This window comes from Rosa rugosa, chromosome 1, assembly GCF_958449725.1.
Source record: "Rosa rugosa chromosome 1, drRosRugo1.1, whole genome shotgun sequence".
In the NCBI taxonomy this organism is placed as follows: Eukaryota; Viridiplantae; Streptophyta; class Magnoliopsida; order Rosales; family Rosaceae; genus Rosa; species Rosa rugosa.
This window is the reverse complement of record NC_084820.1, coordinates 6,301,582-6,318,062: the sequence shown is the minus strand read 5'-3', so window position 1 is coordinate 6,318,062 and position 16,481 is coordinate 6,301,582. Positions and strand designations below refer to the sequence as shown.

The 16,481-nt window shown below is 38.9% G+C and overlaps 3 protein-coding genes across 4 annotated transcripts; 1 reads left to right on the top strand and 2 right to left on the bottom strand.

Annotated features, from left to right (window-relative positions):
* Window positions 1–370: 370 nt before the first annotated feature.
* Window positions 371–3,280, top strand: LOC133713133 (uncharacterized). Its single transcript, XM_062139256.1, has 6 exons — window positions 371–700; window positions 791–977; window positions 1,105–1,288; window positions 1,382–1,585; window positions 1,749–2,048; window positions 2,147–3,280. Exons 1-6 carry the CDS (start codon window positions 425–427, stop codon window positions 3,135–3,137), a joined length of 2,142 nt encoding a protein of 713 aa, XP_061995240.1. The 5' UTR covers window positions 371–424; the 3' UTR covers window positions 3,138–3,280.
* Window positions 3,274–8,267, bottom strand: LOC133713109 (beta-galactosidase-like). 2 transcript variants are annotated; one of them, XM_062139233.1, is made up of 15 exons: window positions 8,141–8,267; window positions 6,802–6,986; window positions 6,170–6,682; window positions 5,898–5,986; window positions 5,698–5,803; window positions 5,509–5,593; window positions 5,193–5,311; window positions 4,941–5,102; window positions 4,641–4,813; window positions 4,438–4,547; window positions 4,250–4,359; window positions 4,047–4,157; window positions 3,823–3,933; window positions 3,533–3,738; window positions 3,274–3,447 (listed from the first exon to the last, which is right to left on the bottom strand). In XM_062139233.1, the coding sequence occupies exons 1-15, from the start codon at window positions 8,163–8,165 to the stop codon at window positions 3,276–3,278; spliced, it is 2,277 nt and encodes a 758-aa protein (XP_061995217.1). In that variant the 5' UTR covers window positions 8,166–8,267; the 3' UTR covers window positions 3,274–3,275. The 2 variants fall into 2 exon arrangements, with proteins under 2 accessions (XP_061995217.1, XP_061995220.1); XM_062139236.1 differs by having other exon boundaries at window positions 4,250–4,344.
* A 956-nt stretch (window positions 8,268–9,223) lies between these two features.
* On the bottom strand, window positions 9,224–14,145 carry LOC133713125 (beta-galactosidase-like). Its single transcript, XM_062139248.1, has 17 exons — window positions 13,713–14,145; window positions 13,513–13,608; window positions 13,304–13,416; window positions 13,144–13,210; window positions 12,957–13,049; window positions 12,637–12,780; window positions 12,080–12,168; window positions 11,860–11,965; window positions 11,660–11,747; window positions 11,345–11,463; window positions 11,049–11,210; window positions 10,734–10,903; window positions 10,542–10,651; window positions 10,338–10,447; window positions 10,149–10,259; window positions 9,713–10,029; window positions 9,224–9,636 (listed from the first exon to the last, which is right to left on the bottom strand). The coding sequence occupies exons 1-17, from the start codon at window positions 13,887–13,889 to the stop codon at window positions 9,531–9,533; spliced, it is 2,178 nt and encodes a 725-aa protein (XP_061995232.1). The 5' UTR covers window positions 13,890–14,145; the 3' UTR covers window positions 9,224–9,530.
* Window positions 14,146–16,481: the final 2,336 nt, after the last annotated feature.

Below are 16,481 nucleotides of genomic sequence, written 5' to 3'. Positions count from 1 at the left end.
CATCGTGTGTCGGAGATTCAGTTCCGGCGATCTCGTGAGGTTTGCAACGACATCGATTTGGTTTGTGAGGGATAGTCGCGCCATGCCTCCAGGTCGTCGCCGACGTCCTCTGAGGTCTGCAACAACATCTTGATTTGAGATATATATATATATATAAGAGATGAGAATTGAAAACGTATCAGTTCTATCGAAAAAGAGAGAGAGAGAAGGTTGAGGGCAAAATAGGTATAGCATAAAAAGAAGCTGATGTTTTTGTGGTCTAAAGTGGTCTTATGTGTACAAAAGGATTTAGGTGGCTTTATCACTAATTAAAGATTTTAAAATGACACTTATATGTAATTTTCTACAAACGAACTCTCGTTGTGACTTTTTTTCTCCTTGCTATTATCAATGGGCCGTGGGCTTCCTGTACATCGGCCCAAAAATGATAAGGTTAAATTGCCTCAATTTGGCGCGAACCCACACAACCGTCGTCTTCTTAACGATGACCACCGTGCCGGAATTGACCGATCTCTTCGCCCGGCTCGCTTCCCACTTAAACGACACGTCGTTGCCTCATCGCACTACCCAAGAAGAACAAGACGAAGCTGCTCTGGACCTATCCATTTCCAATCTGAACCGATCCCTAAACGTCAGCGACAATTCTAGGGTTAGGGTTTTGGACGCCGTCCTATCTCTGATGTGCTTCAAAGCACCCCAGGTCAGCTCTCTCAAATTATTATTGATCCTTCGTAAACGAAATTGTTGATTTAGGGTTTCTTATCTGTGGAATTTTACTGTAATTGCTTAGGTTTTTGATTCGGTGATTGAGTATTCGGTGAAGACAATTGTCACTGTTTTGTTGTCTTCGATTCGTTGCGACGTCTTTCGGTCTCCGAAAGATGAAGTCTTGATGATCGGGAGCTCTATTTCTCACCGAGATTGCGGTAATTTGATCGAATCGTGTGCTGAGATTCTTGGCAAATTGGAGGGACATGGTGGGTATAGAGACTCTAATACTAGCTCACATTTTGAGTTCAAATTGGTATTCAAGATTGCATCTTTTAGAAATTAGTAGTTTTGTGATTGAATTCTAAGATGAGTGTAGTTTCGATTTGTTTGAAGGTAAGCTTTCGGAGTCTTTACTGTGCGCCATTGTAAGAGTTGCAAGTTCGGCATCTCTGTACCGGCAGCTGTCAACGCTCATTCGTGATGTGAAATCAGTGGATGCGAGGAATAGCTTGATTTCAAAGCTGCTATGTCATTTGCCTAGAGCAACCTTGCTTGATAACAACAAAATATCTCTCAGGTACTTGGAAATGGGTTTTGGCTGCTTTGCAAGCTTCTTTAGCATTGTTTTGTGCTCTCGCCGTTACAAATTTGGGAGTTCTGATGTCTGCAGATTGCTGGTCTGGTATCTTCATCCGCTAGTTTTGAAGCGCGATGTTTCAAACATCTTGCAAGAAGCCATGAGGAGGCCCTTCCTTTGTTTGAGTAAGGAGTTCCATGAGAGTACTGAGTGGCGCTCCATCATCATATCCTTGGTACTTTCTCCCATTATGTTTGTTGAGGCTAGAGCTTTGTTACACAGATGGTTTTTAGTCACGTGAGTACATTCTCATTGACAAGGATGTTTAAGTTCTCTCTATTAATATATGTTGGTTTATCATTTCTCATGCTTGAAGAAATTGAAGTTGTTTGCAAAATTGATTCGCAGTACAAGATTCTAATCTAATTTGATATGATTTGTTGACTTACTTTTGCATCAGGGGTTTAGCTTCTGTGCTTGAGCTTCTAATTCAATTGGTCTCAGTGACATTAGATGTGGTTTCGAGACCCATGTTCTGGGACATTTCAGCAGAATTGGGAGGAAGGTTACCATTTTCTAATGCTTATTTTCCTTACAACCACCAGTTGTTAAGGAACTTGGCTGGACCCCTCTCTTATGATGATTTCTTACAATTAGTGCGCCAGACGAGTGAACCAGTACCTTCTTCCAAAACTCAACTTTATCCATCTATTAAGTCACCTATACTGAAGGTTGCGACAGTCGATCACAAATCTATCTGGTAATTTCTTACTGCATCATTCCATGTGAAAAAAAAGATGTCATGTGCACCATCTCAGTCCTACATGAAAGACTGATCCACAAAATGTTGCATACTAGGTCTCTGGCCATCAACTTCCCAGATTGGTTCTACTTTGCTTCTGCATTGCTCTTCTCGGGGAAAGGTTCCCTCGACATTTGTCATAAACTATGCTTATTGGCGGCATCCAAAGTTGGGAAAACACATTATGAAGAACTACCTTCTATTGCTGCAGCAAGGTACATTGCCTGGATTTTGAGTCCTGTTAGTAAATCTCACCAGGATAGGCTGGCTGATTGTTTGATTAAACATTCAGAGTCCCTGGCTTTTAAACAGTCACATGACAAAGAAACATTCTACAAGAAGAAACTCAAGAAACTCAAACTCTGTGAAGAGGACCATACTTCCACAAGAGAGTATGATGATCAAAGCATTGCAGTCTGGCTCAATGGATTCAATAATATATGCACAATGTACTGTAGTGAAACTGTTAACAATGGTACATCATCTGAAACAAAACCATCCAGTGGTCTTAGTCTGCAGAAAAATGTCTTGTTCCGGAGAATCCCACTAGGTATCTTGCTTTGTTGCCCCAGTCATCTCAATGAAGATGGATTAGAACTGCTGCTGCATTATGCCACCACAGGTAGAATTTTTCAGTCAAGGGAAACTAAGATTCCCGGATTGAAGCATGTAAAATGGAACTCCAGAGGGAATAAGAACCCAATTACATGGAGTGATGAATGTAATGAAAAAGAGGTTGTAGCAGGTGCCTTTCTTGTCTTCAGCTTAACCGATATTGTTGAAAGCATGTGTTCTTCACTGTTTGAGACTGAAGAGGCTAGCAGAGACTTTATTTGCCGGGTGAAAATGCAGGTAGGCAAATACTTGATAAAATGCATCAAGAGGTTCATTCAACTCAAAGTTGATGATGAAGATGTGGTGGTGATGGATCTCTGCCGTAGATTGGAGCAGTGGAGCCATCAAGGACGGGTAGTATTAGAGCTCCAGAATGATCTTGATAATGTCATTCAAGTCATTAATCAGAGATTTGCTTTTTGTGCTTCATGAATGTGAAAAAATGTCATTGCATTACAGCATTAGTATTGGGATTTCATTCGACTTTGGTCGCAAAAGATCTTGATACTAAAATATATCATATTATTGCGTAGTAGTTTGTACATAACCAAACCAGACATTTTTGACGGTCTACATTTGCAATCTCAAATGGTTGGAGCCGCCCTCTATGTTATAGAGGGTCTGCCCTAAGCTTTCATAGCTTCGTGCCACCAAAGAAATCTTACTCGGGTCACCACCCCATTCTTCAAACACCACCAACAAATTTTCACTCTGGTTCAACCACGATTGCGGAACATGGTACCTGAAAACAACAGCTTTGTTATGATAACAGTAATTCACAAAACAAAGAACAAAGGCATAACATTAAGAGGTTCAACTTTTCTCACCATCTCTGTGACGGCTGACCACAATTTGTTCGGCATTTGTTTTCGGTGTAAGTTCCAGCATAAGAACAATTGCCACAGCTACCATGTGCTATGTATCCAGGCCAGTGGCGTCCGATGCTCTGACCATTGATCCATACTTGACCTTTGCCCATGCTAACCATATCTAAAGCTAATGGAGCATTTCCCGGTGGTGCATGAAATATAGACTGGAAATATCACAGCACAAATTAGCATCTTGCTTTTGATTAAACCCTTAATAGTATCATTAATTTACAATGAAGTTGACTTACCTTGTACCATGTAAGGGGTTGTTTTTGAGCCAATAGTGGTCCTTCTACCCATTCAACGGAAGAACTTCCCTTAACAGTATGGAGGCTTAATGCTTCACCTTTCATACCAGTCTGCTCACAAAATACATGCCACCAATTTTTAAGTCTGGTTCAATTCTTTCCAAGGGGAAAAGAAAAGGGGAGCTGTATAAAAAGTGGAGGAGAAATGCTGAAAGATAACAAACCTTGTAGGTCCATTTCCACCGGGACATGTCCCATGTTCCCGAATTCAGACCCTTCAATGTGACAGGCCCTAGAACTCCAGCATTCCAAGTCTCAAAGTGCACACCAACATTCTGCATTTTGTACAACAGAAAAAGCATTCAAGTCAATTGCCATCTCTAAATGTTTTTGAAAACAATGATCACAAGAGAATGGGGAAACTAACCGGCAGACCAACAGCAATGCTTAGTAAAGCAAGCTTGTTGATGCCAGCTCTGAGCTTCACAGTGTCATTAAATCTTAATTTAGGAGATGCCAATCCTGCATAAACAGTTCCTGCAATTAAGGTATACTTTAATTAAAACTTAACACCACTACATGGATTAACATAAACTGTCATTCTATTTCATCTACCTGATAGTTGACCATTGATGAAAACATGCAAGGCATGTCCAGCTGAATCGATAGTCAGAAGAGGGTAAGATCCATTCTTTAGAAACTCTTCATTAGGACCTATTGTGATACTGAGTAACAAAAATTTATATTATTAATTAACAACCCAGAAAAAGAGGAGTGTATGGTTCTTATTCTCTGAGGCATTGGCTTAAAACACTTACTCTGTCATGTACCATAAGTAGTCTGTTGCATCCCTAGTGATATTTATTTGCTCATAGAGCCCATCCAATGTAAATGTATTGTCATCAGTAGAAGAGGCAGCATCTTCGATGTACGACTGCCAAGAAAGGGTGGTATTTACTGGTGTCATATCCACCGGCGGGCTCTGGCCAACCTTTACAAAGAACAGCCTCATGTCAAGATACATAAAAGAATCACCAAGTAAAAATTAACTGGACTTTCTAGACTGAAATGGAAACAAATCAAATTGTCAAACATAATGAACTACATTTCCTCCTCACCCTTCCAGTGTTGAGAACTTCAGTTTTGCAGTCAGGAAGAATGCTTATAGACCAGGGTGGCAGCTTATATTGCCTATTCCCAAAGCTCACTCTTGACGAGTATTTTGTGTCGTAATTTGCAAGAAATGCAGCACACCCAGAACTTGAATTGAATACATGAGCCTGCACCATTAATCATGACTTTGAGAATCATAGTAAAGAAGCATAACTTGGTAACATGTAGTCATTTTCTAGGTTGCTGCAAAACCTTACCTCTTGACTCTTTCCAAGTGATGTCACTGCAGGATCAGTAGCCACTAAAGCTGCCTCAGCTAATTTGATGGCTTTGTGCAAATATTTCAGATGACTCCACTTTGGTTCCCTTGGTAGTCCTGGCATACATATGCAAATCAGTATCTATCAATAACCTGTTTTTGCACTATCCACTTCATATTCGATACTTGAGAAACACAACAGATTTTCTCTTAGGTTTAGTAAGGTAAGGATCAAATGTTTAAAGTAAGAATTATGAACCTAACATATTATAACAACCACGTATACAATAAGGATGCTAATAATATCTGCATACCATATTCATCTAGAGGTGCATCATAGTCATAGCTAGTTGCAACGAAAAGGCCAGAAGTTCGGTCAAAATTAGTTCCTCCATGATACTGGACAAATGGGAAGAAGACAATAAAAATCGGAAGATGTAGTCTATATTAAACATCATAAAGAAAAAAAAAATAAGCTGGAAATATAAAGGATAATAGCTAACCATGTAATAGTTAGCAAAAGAGCCACCATTTTGTATAAACCTTGCAACTGAAAATGCCAAATCTTGTGCAGGTCTAGTAGGAACTGCCCCGCCAAATTCTGTATACCTATATAGTTCATATAAAGAGGCAGAGTTGTAAAGGATTGAAGAACATTAATACAAGAAAATAAATAATGTACAAGCAAAGATATGAGACTTACCAGCCAGTCCATACTTCGGTCCACATTTTGGGTTTATACTTCTTGTTTGGAGTGAAGTTTTCACAGTAGAAACCGTTGCAAGTATCGATCTGTCATATTATAAATGATAAAGAGTTAGAAATTAGGATAGTCTTCTTGTAATTATTAGAATGTTAACATTTATCCAATTATTGACAAAGCAATCCCCTAATAAATTGATTTCTAAAGTCTAAACCTTCAGCAAAGAATGTGACAGGCAAAGTTAACAGAAAAGAATATGCAGAACAGCTTACAATTGGGTCAGGAGCATCCTCTTGCTTGCACATTACCCATGGGACTCCAGTGTCAAGCCCAAGAGCCATTTGTGCTGTCCAATTGGTATATGCTTTACCAGGGGCGCCGATTGTCCATTCCACCGGTCCATACTCATTTTCTATCTGAGACAGAATAATGGGACCTCCCTGAGTTTGGAACAGTCGTTCTGCCTTCATCATACCGACAATTTTCTCTGTAAATGTTTTCATTGCTGCTTTGAAAGGCTCATTGTCTGTTCTAAACTCAATTCCCGGAACATATTTGAGCCAAGCAGGGAATCCCCCAAAGTTCCATTCAGCACAAACATAAGGACCAATGCGGAGATGAACATACAGGCCTGCTTTTTGTACCAGCTTGATGAACTTAACCAAATCATATCTATCCTCAAAATAATACTTCCCCGGAGAAGGCTCATGCCCGTTCCAAAACACATAGGTTTGTATAACATCCAAGCCTCCATCTTTAGCCTTCTGGATTAAATCAGGCCACATCTATAACCACATGCAATAAAAACTATTAGTAATTTGAATGCAATGCCTTTGATATCGTATAAGTCCAAAAGGGCTCAAGAAACCAGTATGAATATGAATTCACATAGCATAATTAGTACCTCAGGTGTGCTTCTGGGATAGTGGATGGAACCAGAAATGAGAATTCTCTTCTGTCCATCAATTATTATAGCTCTGTGGTCATAACTCACAGAGGCTGTAGCAGAAGACAGCCATGAAAACAGAAACAATAGCAGGAACATGTTGGCATTGGCGCTCAACTTGTTACCGTTCCACATTGACTGCACTAAATCCATGGACAAATAAGATTATGATTTACTAAGAATTCTCAACCTCGAACACCAAATACACTCAACTCTCGAGAATACAAAGAAAATAAAGAGAAATTGTTCAGAAAATCTCGAAGTTTGCAGGTGGCTTGAAACAATGAGAGTCTATGCAAATTTATAATGCTTTTTTGTCACCTCCTGTTTCCAGGACCAAATAGGAAGGCTTAAAGAGCAAGTAATAACCTTATCCTAAGCCAAGGTCTAAGCAGTTAGTTACTTTCCTAATTAAAACCAGAGGCTGTAGAACAATTAAACCAATATACTGAGCTCTTTTAAGCTGTAGCTTACTTTCCATACCAGATCATATCACAATGACAACCTCTTTCAAAAGTAGGAAAAACTTTGGGTCTTGGTGAAGGTATGTGGAATTTTATTACGTGAAGCATTTTACAGGCTTAAAAGAGAATGGAAAACATCACAAGCGTAAAGGTTCTACAAATATTGGCCTAAATGGGTGCCTTCCACTCCTTGAACTCATCTTTCTTACACAAAGATTTCTACAGGAAAGTCCTTTAAAAAAAAAAAAAAAAACTTGTTGATTGCACCAAAAAAGAGAAGTTTTAATTACTAAAAAAGCATCATCTATAACTTGGAAGGAAAAAAGAAAAAAAACCGACTTACCATAAAAAGTTACTACAAAAGTCAAAAATGATTCAAAAGACAATATATATAAAACAAAAAATGACCAAATTACAAATACTATTCTATTTTATAATGTTTTTTCTACGTAAAAATACATATTCCTTTTTATTTGAGAAGATCTTCAACATGGCCGCCCTACCACCACGTGGAGTGTAAGTCAACCAATTACCAATATGAGCAAATACACGGAGGATTTTGATTGGTCGGCGTACTATTCACGTGGTGGTTTGGGTGCCTCAATGAAATGTTTCCTACTAGGGAAGACACTTTGGTGAAACATTTTTCTGCCTACATGGATGCCACATTGGCACCACGTAGACAGACAAAAACCAGCACTGCAGAGTGGAGACTGTAGGAACTGATATTTTCAGAAATTGATGGATTTTCTCAGACCAAACATACAAGGAAGAAATAGAATTCCCGAATGTTAGACCATAGTTTACTCGGTTCAAATTCAAAAAGAGAGTACCTTTTTCCGCCGTAGTTCTCACCATGGGCCGGCCGGTTCAGATCAAAGGGCGGGAATTGGGTGGCGGCGGACTGTGTTTGTTGTGGCGTTAAGGTCATTCTGGATTATGAGGCAGAAAAGAGTTTCTTTGTGTTTGGAGGAGGAGATGATTATTCCATCACGGGTTTTGATTCCTCATATCAAGGTGTCAATTTCAACTACCAAAGATTTTTTCTTTAATAAAAAAAAAAAAAAAAAGAAGCAATCTTCAATAATTGAAAACTGAATGAATTTCATTTTGTTTTTTGGTATTTTTTCAAATTTTTTGTACAGGGCCACCTGGATTGTCTCTGCAGCATTTTTTGTGGACTTGCAGTTAGAAATGTGACAAATACTACTGCATCACGGGTCTAGCTTCTGGGATTGAGCTTCTAGCTAGTTCAATTTGATCAAAGATGCCATTTTGCTAGTGCTTCTATTTTCCTCACGCCCAATTTGACAGTGTGCCAAGACATGACATTATTGAGCCCCTTGCAATGACAACCCAGCAAGTCTGTCTGTCTGTCTGTCATTTCTTACACCCCAAGTAATTTAGACTCGGCGAAGAGGATCAGATGGATTCAATACGCACAAGGTAGTGCAATGTGCATTGATCTGAAGCAAAACCATGTGGTTCCTGGTCTGCATAAAATGTCTTGAAATAGAGAAACCTGCTAGGCGTCTTGCTTGGTTGCCACCATTGTCTCAATGACGTTGGGTGCCATTTTCAGCCAAGGGAAAGTAAGAAGGGCGGATTGAAGCACGGCGAAGGAGATGAGAAGTTGATTTCATGGAGTTCAACTGATTTCATGGAGGGCAGCAAGTACCTAATCCATCTTAAAATCGATGATGGAAATTGGGCGCTGCTGCATCAGCAAAGGCATCGAGAACAAGAAGTAGAGGTCTACAGAGGATGTCATTCATGTCTCGAGTCACAGAACTCGTATCTGTTTCAAAGAAAACCATGCTTAGTCTGTTTTTCTGCTGTACTAAAAGTACTTGTAAGGAAGGCAAGTTTCTGAACTCTCTCAGAGACCATGATATGAAGGTCATTAAGCTAAAATGCCATTCAAAATAGACTATTAATTTCTCAATTTATTCTTACAAGCAAAAAGAAATTGCTTTGCTCTTACCACACTTTTTTACAGATACAGAAAATGCTTGCGCATATCTAAGGAATACATACTTTGCATGTAGACCTAGTATACAATACCTATGTGGCTATGTATATAACCAAACATTTTCACTATTTACATTTGGTTATGGTTGTAAAGTAAAGGCCTATATATGTATTGAAGACGAATTAATATGAGACTTCATTATTGCTGTAATCTTCAATTCTGCTGGGATCTCCTCCAGAAACTTCAGAAACTCAACTTCTTGCTACCAAAGCAATCTTAGTCGGATCACCACCCCATTCTTCAAACACAACCAATAAATTCCCACTTGGCTTCAACCACGAGCGGGGAACATGGTACCTGAAAACAACAACTCAATCATGATCATTCCGATTCACAAAACAAATGTATAGAAATGAAGATGAACTTTACTCACCATCTCTGAGAGGGCTGGCCACAATTTGTTCGGCATTTGTTTTCAGTATAAGTTCCAGCATAATAACAAGCACCACAACTACCGCGTGCTATATATGCTGGCCAATGGCGTCCGATGCTCTGACCATTAATCCACATTTGACCCTTTCCCATGCTACCCATATCTAAAGCTAATGGTGCATTTCCTGGTGGTGCACTTAAAATAGCCTTGTACCATGTAAGGGGTCGATTTTGAGCCAATAGTGATCCTTGTACCCATTCAACAGAGGAACTTCCACTAATGGTATGGAGGCTCATATCTTCACCTTTCATACCAATCTGCTCAACAAAAGTTAAGAAGTCTTAGCTTCAATTCTTGCTAATGGGGTTAACAAAAACTCAAAAAGAAAGGTTTGCTGGTGAAGAAAGTGAAAAAGAAAAATGAAATCACAACAAACCTTGTGGGTCCATTGCCATCGTGACATATCCCATGTTCCCGAATTCACACCCGTCAATGTGACCGGCCCAAGAACTCCAGCATTCCATGTCTCAAAGTGCACACCAACATTCTGTTTTGCACATATGTCAGTTTCTATATCTAGAGTTAATAAAAACCACGATCATGATAGAGAATTGAGGGAACTAACCGGCAGACCAACAGAAGCGCTAAGTAAAGCAAGCTTGTTAATGCCAGCTCTCAGCTTCACACCCTGATTAAATTCTAACTTGGGGGACTCCAATGATCCATAAGCAGATCCTGCAGTAAAGGTAGATAAATTGTTAAACTTAAGCTGATTCACAGGAGTACTCCAATGTTCCATGAGCAGATCCCCTTTCAAACTTTCATTTACCTGATAGTTGACCATTGATGAAAACATGCAAGGCATGGCCAGCTGAATCGACTTTGAGAGTGGGGTACTTTCCAGTTCTTAAAAATTGTTCATTAGGACCTATTGTGATACTGAGGAACAGAAATTTCAATGAGTAACTTGGAAAAAGCAAATAACATGAAGAAAGTCTAGAAAAGATTGTAAAGTACTTACTCTGTCATGTACCACAAGTAGTCTGTAGCATCCCTAGTGAGACTTATCTGCTCACGAAGTCCGACCAATGTAAATGCCTTCTCATCAGTAGAAGTGGCAACTTCTTCGATGTAAGCTTGCCAAGAAAGGCGACTTACTGGTGTCATCTTCGTTGGCGGGCTCTGGCCAACCTTTAGAAAAGAACTCTATGTCAATAATACATTATAGGAATTTCCGACTAAAAATGCCATGGAGAGACTAGAAAACTTTTAACCAATAAAAAAGAAAGTGGACTTCATAGACTGAGGAAAGCAATAAGTCCAAATATCTCCTCACCCTTGCAGTGTTGAAAACTTCAGTTTTGCAATCAGGAAGAATGCTTATGGACCAAGGTGGCAGGTTATATGGCTTATTCCAAAATGTCACTCTCACGGAGTATTTTGTGTCGTAATTTGCAAGGAATGCAGCACAACCAGATCTTGACTGGTATACATGAGCCTACAAGTATTTAATCACCACTTTGAGAATCACAGTAACAAATCACAGAAGTGAAATTTAATAAGGTTTATAGCACAGTTATTTTATCATGGCTTTGTGCATATTTCAAATAGCTCCACTTTGAAAACCCTTACCTCTTGATTATTTCCAAGTTTTGACACTGCAGCATCAGTAGCCACTAAAGCTGGCTCAGCTAATTTGATGGCTTTGTGCAGATATTTCAAATGGCTATATTTTGGTTCCCTTGGTAGTCCTGGAATAAATAGTCAAAAGCATGTGTTAGGTAAATAATAGACTTGCTGTAAGATGATGTTACCAATTCCCTTACTTTACACATTTAACATTAGGGAAATGTTAAATGTGTCCCTAATGTTAAATGTGTAAGGTGAGGGTTATGAGTCAAAATTTACAAAGAACCTAGTCAAGATGCTAATCCCCTATTTGCATACCATATTCATCTAGAGGTGCATCATAGTCATAGCTAGTTGCAATGAAGGGACCGCCAGCAGTTCGGCCAAAATTTGTTCCCCCATGGTACTATAACAAAATCAGAGTAAAAGAAGAAGGTAAAAATCAGATAATTTTACCAACATCAGTAAAGATAAAATTAGCTGGGAAATATATAGAAGGAGAATAACTGAATAATTACCATGTAGTAGTTGGCAAAAGAACCACCATTTTGTATAAACCTTGCAACTGAAAAGGCCAAGTCCTGTGCAGGTCTAGTAGGAACTGCCCCGCCAAATTCTGTATACCTGTGAAGTTTACATAAAGAGTGGGCATTAGAAAGATTTGAAGAACAATACAAGAAATAGTACCCACAGCAATCAGTTCTAGATTTCTGTCAAGAAGCAACATGTGAGACTTACCAGCCAGTCCAGATTTCTGTCCACATTTTGGGCTTATAGTTCTTGTTTGGAGTGAAGTTTTCACAGTAGAAGCCATTGCAAGTATCGATCTGCCACATAATAAATGACAAGGTGTCAGAGATAAGGATAGGGATACCTTGAGTCTTCCTTTTTGTAGGGGATACAATCTTTTAAGCTTTTGTTTATTGGTTTTAAATGGCGTAAAATAATTGGACAGTACAGATTCAGTTGCTGACTAAACCAACCCAAATAATGGACTTTCAAAATCTCCAGCTTTAGCAAAGATGATTATTTAACATGTTCACCAGCAAATAATGCGGGAAAAGATGTTCGACGAATCATCTCATGGAAACTAAAACAATCGCAAACCAAGCTAGCGTGGGGACTGCGACATCTAAACCAAATTCATAAAAAACTCCAGACTGCTGGGGACAAGCACAGTCAAGTTCATTATATGCTGTTTAACACCCAACAACAAAAAATGACCACACTTAATGAAAGACAACTGTGAGAAAATAACTTGAAAGCGTCGAAAAAAATGTGCAGAAATAGCTTACAATTGGGTCAGGGGCGTCTTCTTGCTTGCACATAACCCATGGAACCCCAGTGTTGAGACCCACAGCCATTTTAGCTGCCCATTGAGTATAAGATTTACCAGGTGCACCAATTTCCCACTCTACCGGTCCAAATTCATTTTCAATCTGTCAAAATCAAGTTGAACAAAAAAAATACAATATAAGTTACTTTCCCCTTTGACTGCCTAATACCAAACTTTCCTTGGCAGAAAAAACAAAAGGGTAAAAAAACACTTAAAAAATAGAGATATTGACCCAGTGCTAAAAATATAGCAAAGACCAAGTTGAGCAAGTTTTCTCACCTGAGACAGAATTATAGGACCTCCCTGAGTTTGGAACAACCTTTCTGCCTTCATCATATACACAATCTTCTGTGTAAATTTTTCCATTGCTGCCTGGAAAACAGTAATGAAAAATTAAAATTAGCTAATTTTGTTTTACTCACAATCTTATTTTATATATGTGATGAAAGATTCTTAGTGCCCCAACCATGAAAGGACGATTGTCTGTTCTGAAAACCATTCCGGGAACATATTTCAGCCAAACAGGGAATCCTCTGTTTCAGAAAACAGAGCAAAAACAGAGTCATGAATATGGCCATGTTTACCTAACAAAGACGAAAAACCTTGATCAATGTTTGGGTGCTTACCCAAAGTTCCATTCAGCACAAATATAAGGGCCAATCCGGAGATGAACATATAGGCCATGTTGTTGAGCCAGCTTGATGAACTTGACCAGATCATATCTATCCTCAAAATAATACTGAAATTTTGAATAACAAATAAAGCTCCCAATGAGTATAAAAGCATAGATATTTTGGAGGAGAAAACAGAAAATTAAAATGCTTTTGAATATTACTTTTCCTGGGCTGGGTTCGTGCCCATTCCAGAAGACATAGGTCTGTATCACATCCAAGCCTCCATCTTTGGCCTTCTGAAGCAAATCCGGCCACATCTGTAAAACCCAGAACATCAAGAATTTAAGCTACAAAAGACTGACGGGAATTTGAATGCTTTGAAAACCCAAATTATATATGAACTGCATTGGCATTTTAGTACCTCAGGTGTGCTTCTGGGGTAGTGAATAGACCCAGAAAGGAGAATCCTTCTCTTTCCATTGACTATAACAGCCCTGTGGTCATAACCCACAGAGGCTAAAGCAGAAGAGAGCCATGAAACCAGAAACAGTAGGAAGAACATGTTGGCCTTGGCCCTTAACATGTTAGAGTTCCACATTGTTTGAGAAAATCTAATGAGAGACCCAGGAAAGCCCGTCTCAAAGCAATGAACTTTGAATTTGCTTTTTCTCACTACGGGACTTGAATATTGTATATATGGGGATTTGGTTTTGGTTTTTGCACACACACGCTTTCCTTTTGATGCTTTTTGTATTTAAAAAGAGAGGAATGGCAGAGTTCAAGTGTATGGATTTGATAGGGTGGAGAATTTGAGAGAGAGTTTGGTTTGGTTTAGTTGCTGTGAGAGAACGGGTGGCAACGCAACTGCTTTATAGAGACTCTAGGAATGTAACTATGCAACAGAAAGGACCCACTTCTTGGTTTGGGGTGGCATTCTTCATTAACTAAAAGAAAAGAACTGCTAATGCAGATCTTTTCCTACAGTCAAATTTGAAGTGGAGGTTTCCTCCGGTCATAACAGAATTGTGGATTCTTTTCTTCAAAAATTACCAAAAGATAATCATGTCAAAAAATCAAATGATTTTAGATAAAATACAAGGAACAGAAAACAGAAGATAAAGCAATTGGTTGTCCTAGTTCACCAAACCAAAGGCGGACCAAGAAATTCTACTTAAATTGGAGATTCCAATTTCCGAGTTATTATTTGAGGGCATTTCCAACAAAGTCGGCTTAATATAGTAGTTGATGAAGCTTATAAGGATAGGTTTTTGATTGACGATTTAGAGGTGGTTGCTCCTAATGATAAGGGGAGTGCCTCGGTGCTTCAACAACTAAACTAAATATGAGTATGGAGTTATCTTTGCATTGCAGTGCAAGTCAAAACTCTGATATTAAGAAAACTCAATCTGACAGTAAGAATTTAGTATTCGGGTACGAATCAAATGCATTATAACTCGAAAGCAACTCAGCTAATGTTTACCTCAAAATCATCTCGGCCGAAATGAGGGCCGAGGGACTTGTGGTTGAATAGTCCTTCTGAAATTGCGCGGGCGTGCCAACTCACGGCCGAATGGCCGAGCGAGGTTCAGATCTGATTTGCGCTTGTACCTGACTGCTTTCAAGTGATTGTCGGCCGAGGAAGGAACCCTCTCGGCCGTTAGGTTCTAAAGCCTCTGTTGCAAGGACTTCGGTTAGGCGTCAATCCTGATTGGGATCTTCTATCACGTTCACTTCTTGAGTAAACTCAAATGTTCGGGTGATAAGCGAGAAATCTATCGGGTGAAGGTACTCGTAAATCACGGTGAAGACGAAGGTGAAGAGGACTCGGTTGTCAAAGCGTTGTGAGATGATATGTGTGTGAACAGTGAATCACATTGACCCAATCCGGACCGGCCGAAAGAGATCAATGGACGAGAATTCTACGTTATGAACTACTCCTAAGTGCGATAATTAAAGTGCATATAAAGTAAATAAACAAAAAAAGTAAAATGCTTGAATGTAAGGTATTGAATTGAAACTAAGAGACTAGAAATAAAAAACGAGTTATGAAAGTTGAATCGAAGGCAAAGTACCTATGAGATGGCAAGAGAAAAGTTTGTGAATAAAAGTTGTATATTGATTTGTTTGTGTGGTGCAGGACCCTTTACAACGAGTTACAAGGTGTTATATATACAAATCAAAACCCTAGCTAACTTGTCCTCCAAGACATGGAATTTAATTAGGATTCTCCTTCCTTTTAGGATTGATTCATCTCATAAAGCTCTGACTTGGCCGATATCCAAAATCTTCACAATTGAAACCATTAATTGACTCGAACTCCTTCCTTGAGATGATTCCTTTCTTGAATGGATTCTCGGCCGAAATTATTGTCAGTTGGACTTGGCCAAGCACATTTTAAACTTCTTCTTGGCCTGTCTGTGTAGTTACTCACTTGAACTTGGATTTCCCAACCATGTAACCGTGTAATCCACCTTCATCATCTTTTGGGTTGTTCGACCCAAAATCTCAAACCTCGGCCGAGTGATTGAACGATGTCATTATCTCAGACTCAAAACTCTAATCTCGGTCGAGTGACCGAACAACGCCCAGTCATACGACTCAAAACTATAATCTCGGCCGTATCACCTAAACTCTATATTTTCGGTCGACCTAATGCTTATTTAACTAATTTCCTCATCTCAACTGAATGGCCAATTAATTTCTAAAATTACAATAAAAGACTTTTCCAAAAAAAAGATTAGTAAACCATACAAGGGAGGACTTCCTAGTTCCTAGACCAAATAGGTACGCTAAAAAGCAAGTAATAAACACTTGTAGGTTGTTTGTTACACTAAACCAAAGGCTAGCAAACCAATTAAATCACCTTGTTCTCATCTAGTAGGGAATTTACCTGTCACACGTAACTAGGCTCTACAAAGATTAAGCCTACTCAGGGCCTCGTTACATATTTGGTAGTCTATTATTAAGTAAGGAACTTTACTCGTTTAAGACAAAGTGAGCTGCAATCAATTTTTTATCCAAACAAAGGCAAACAATTTGGTATTGTAACTTTTGACAATTTGGTATTTTCTATCCAAACAAAGGCAATCAATTTTCTATCCAAACAAAGGCAAATTAAAATGGGAGTCTTACATGAAGATTTCTAAAGAAACAATCATGTTATCAACGAGTTCGTATATTTAATTTATGT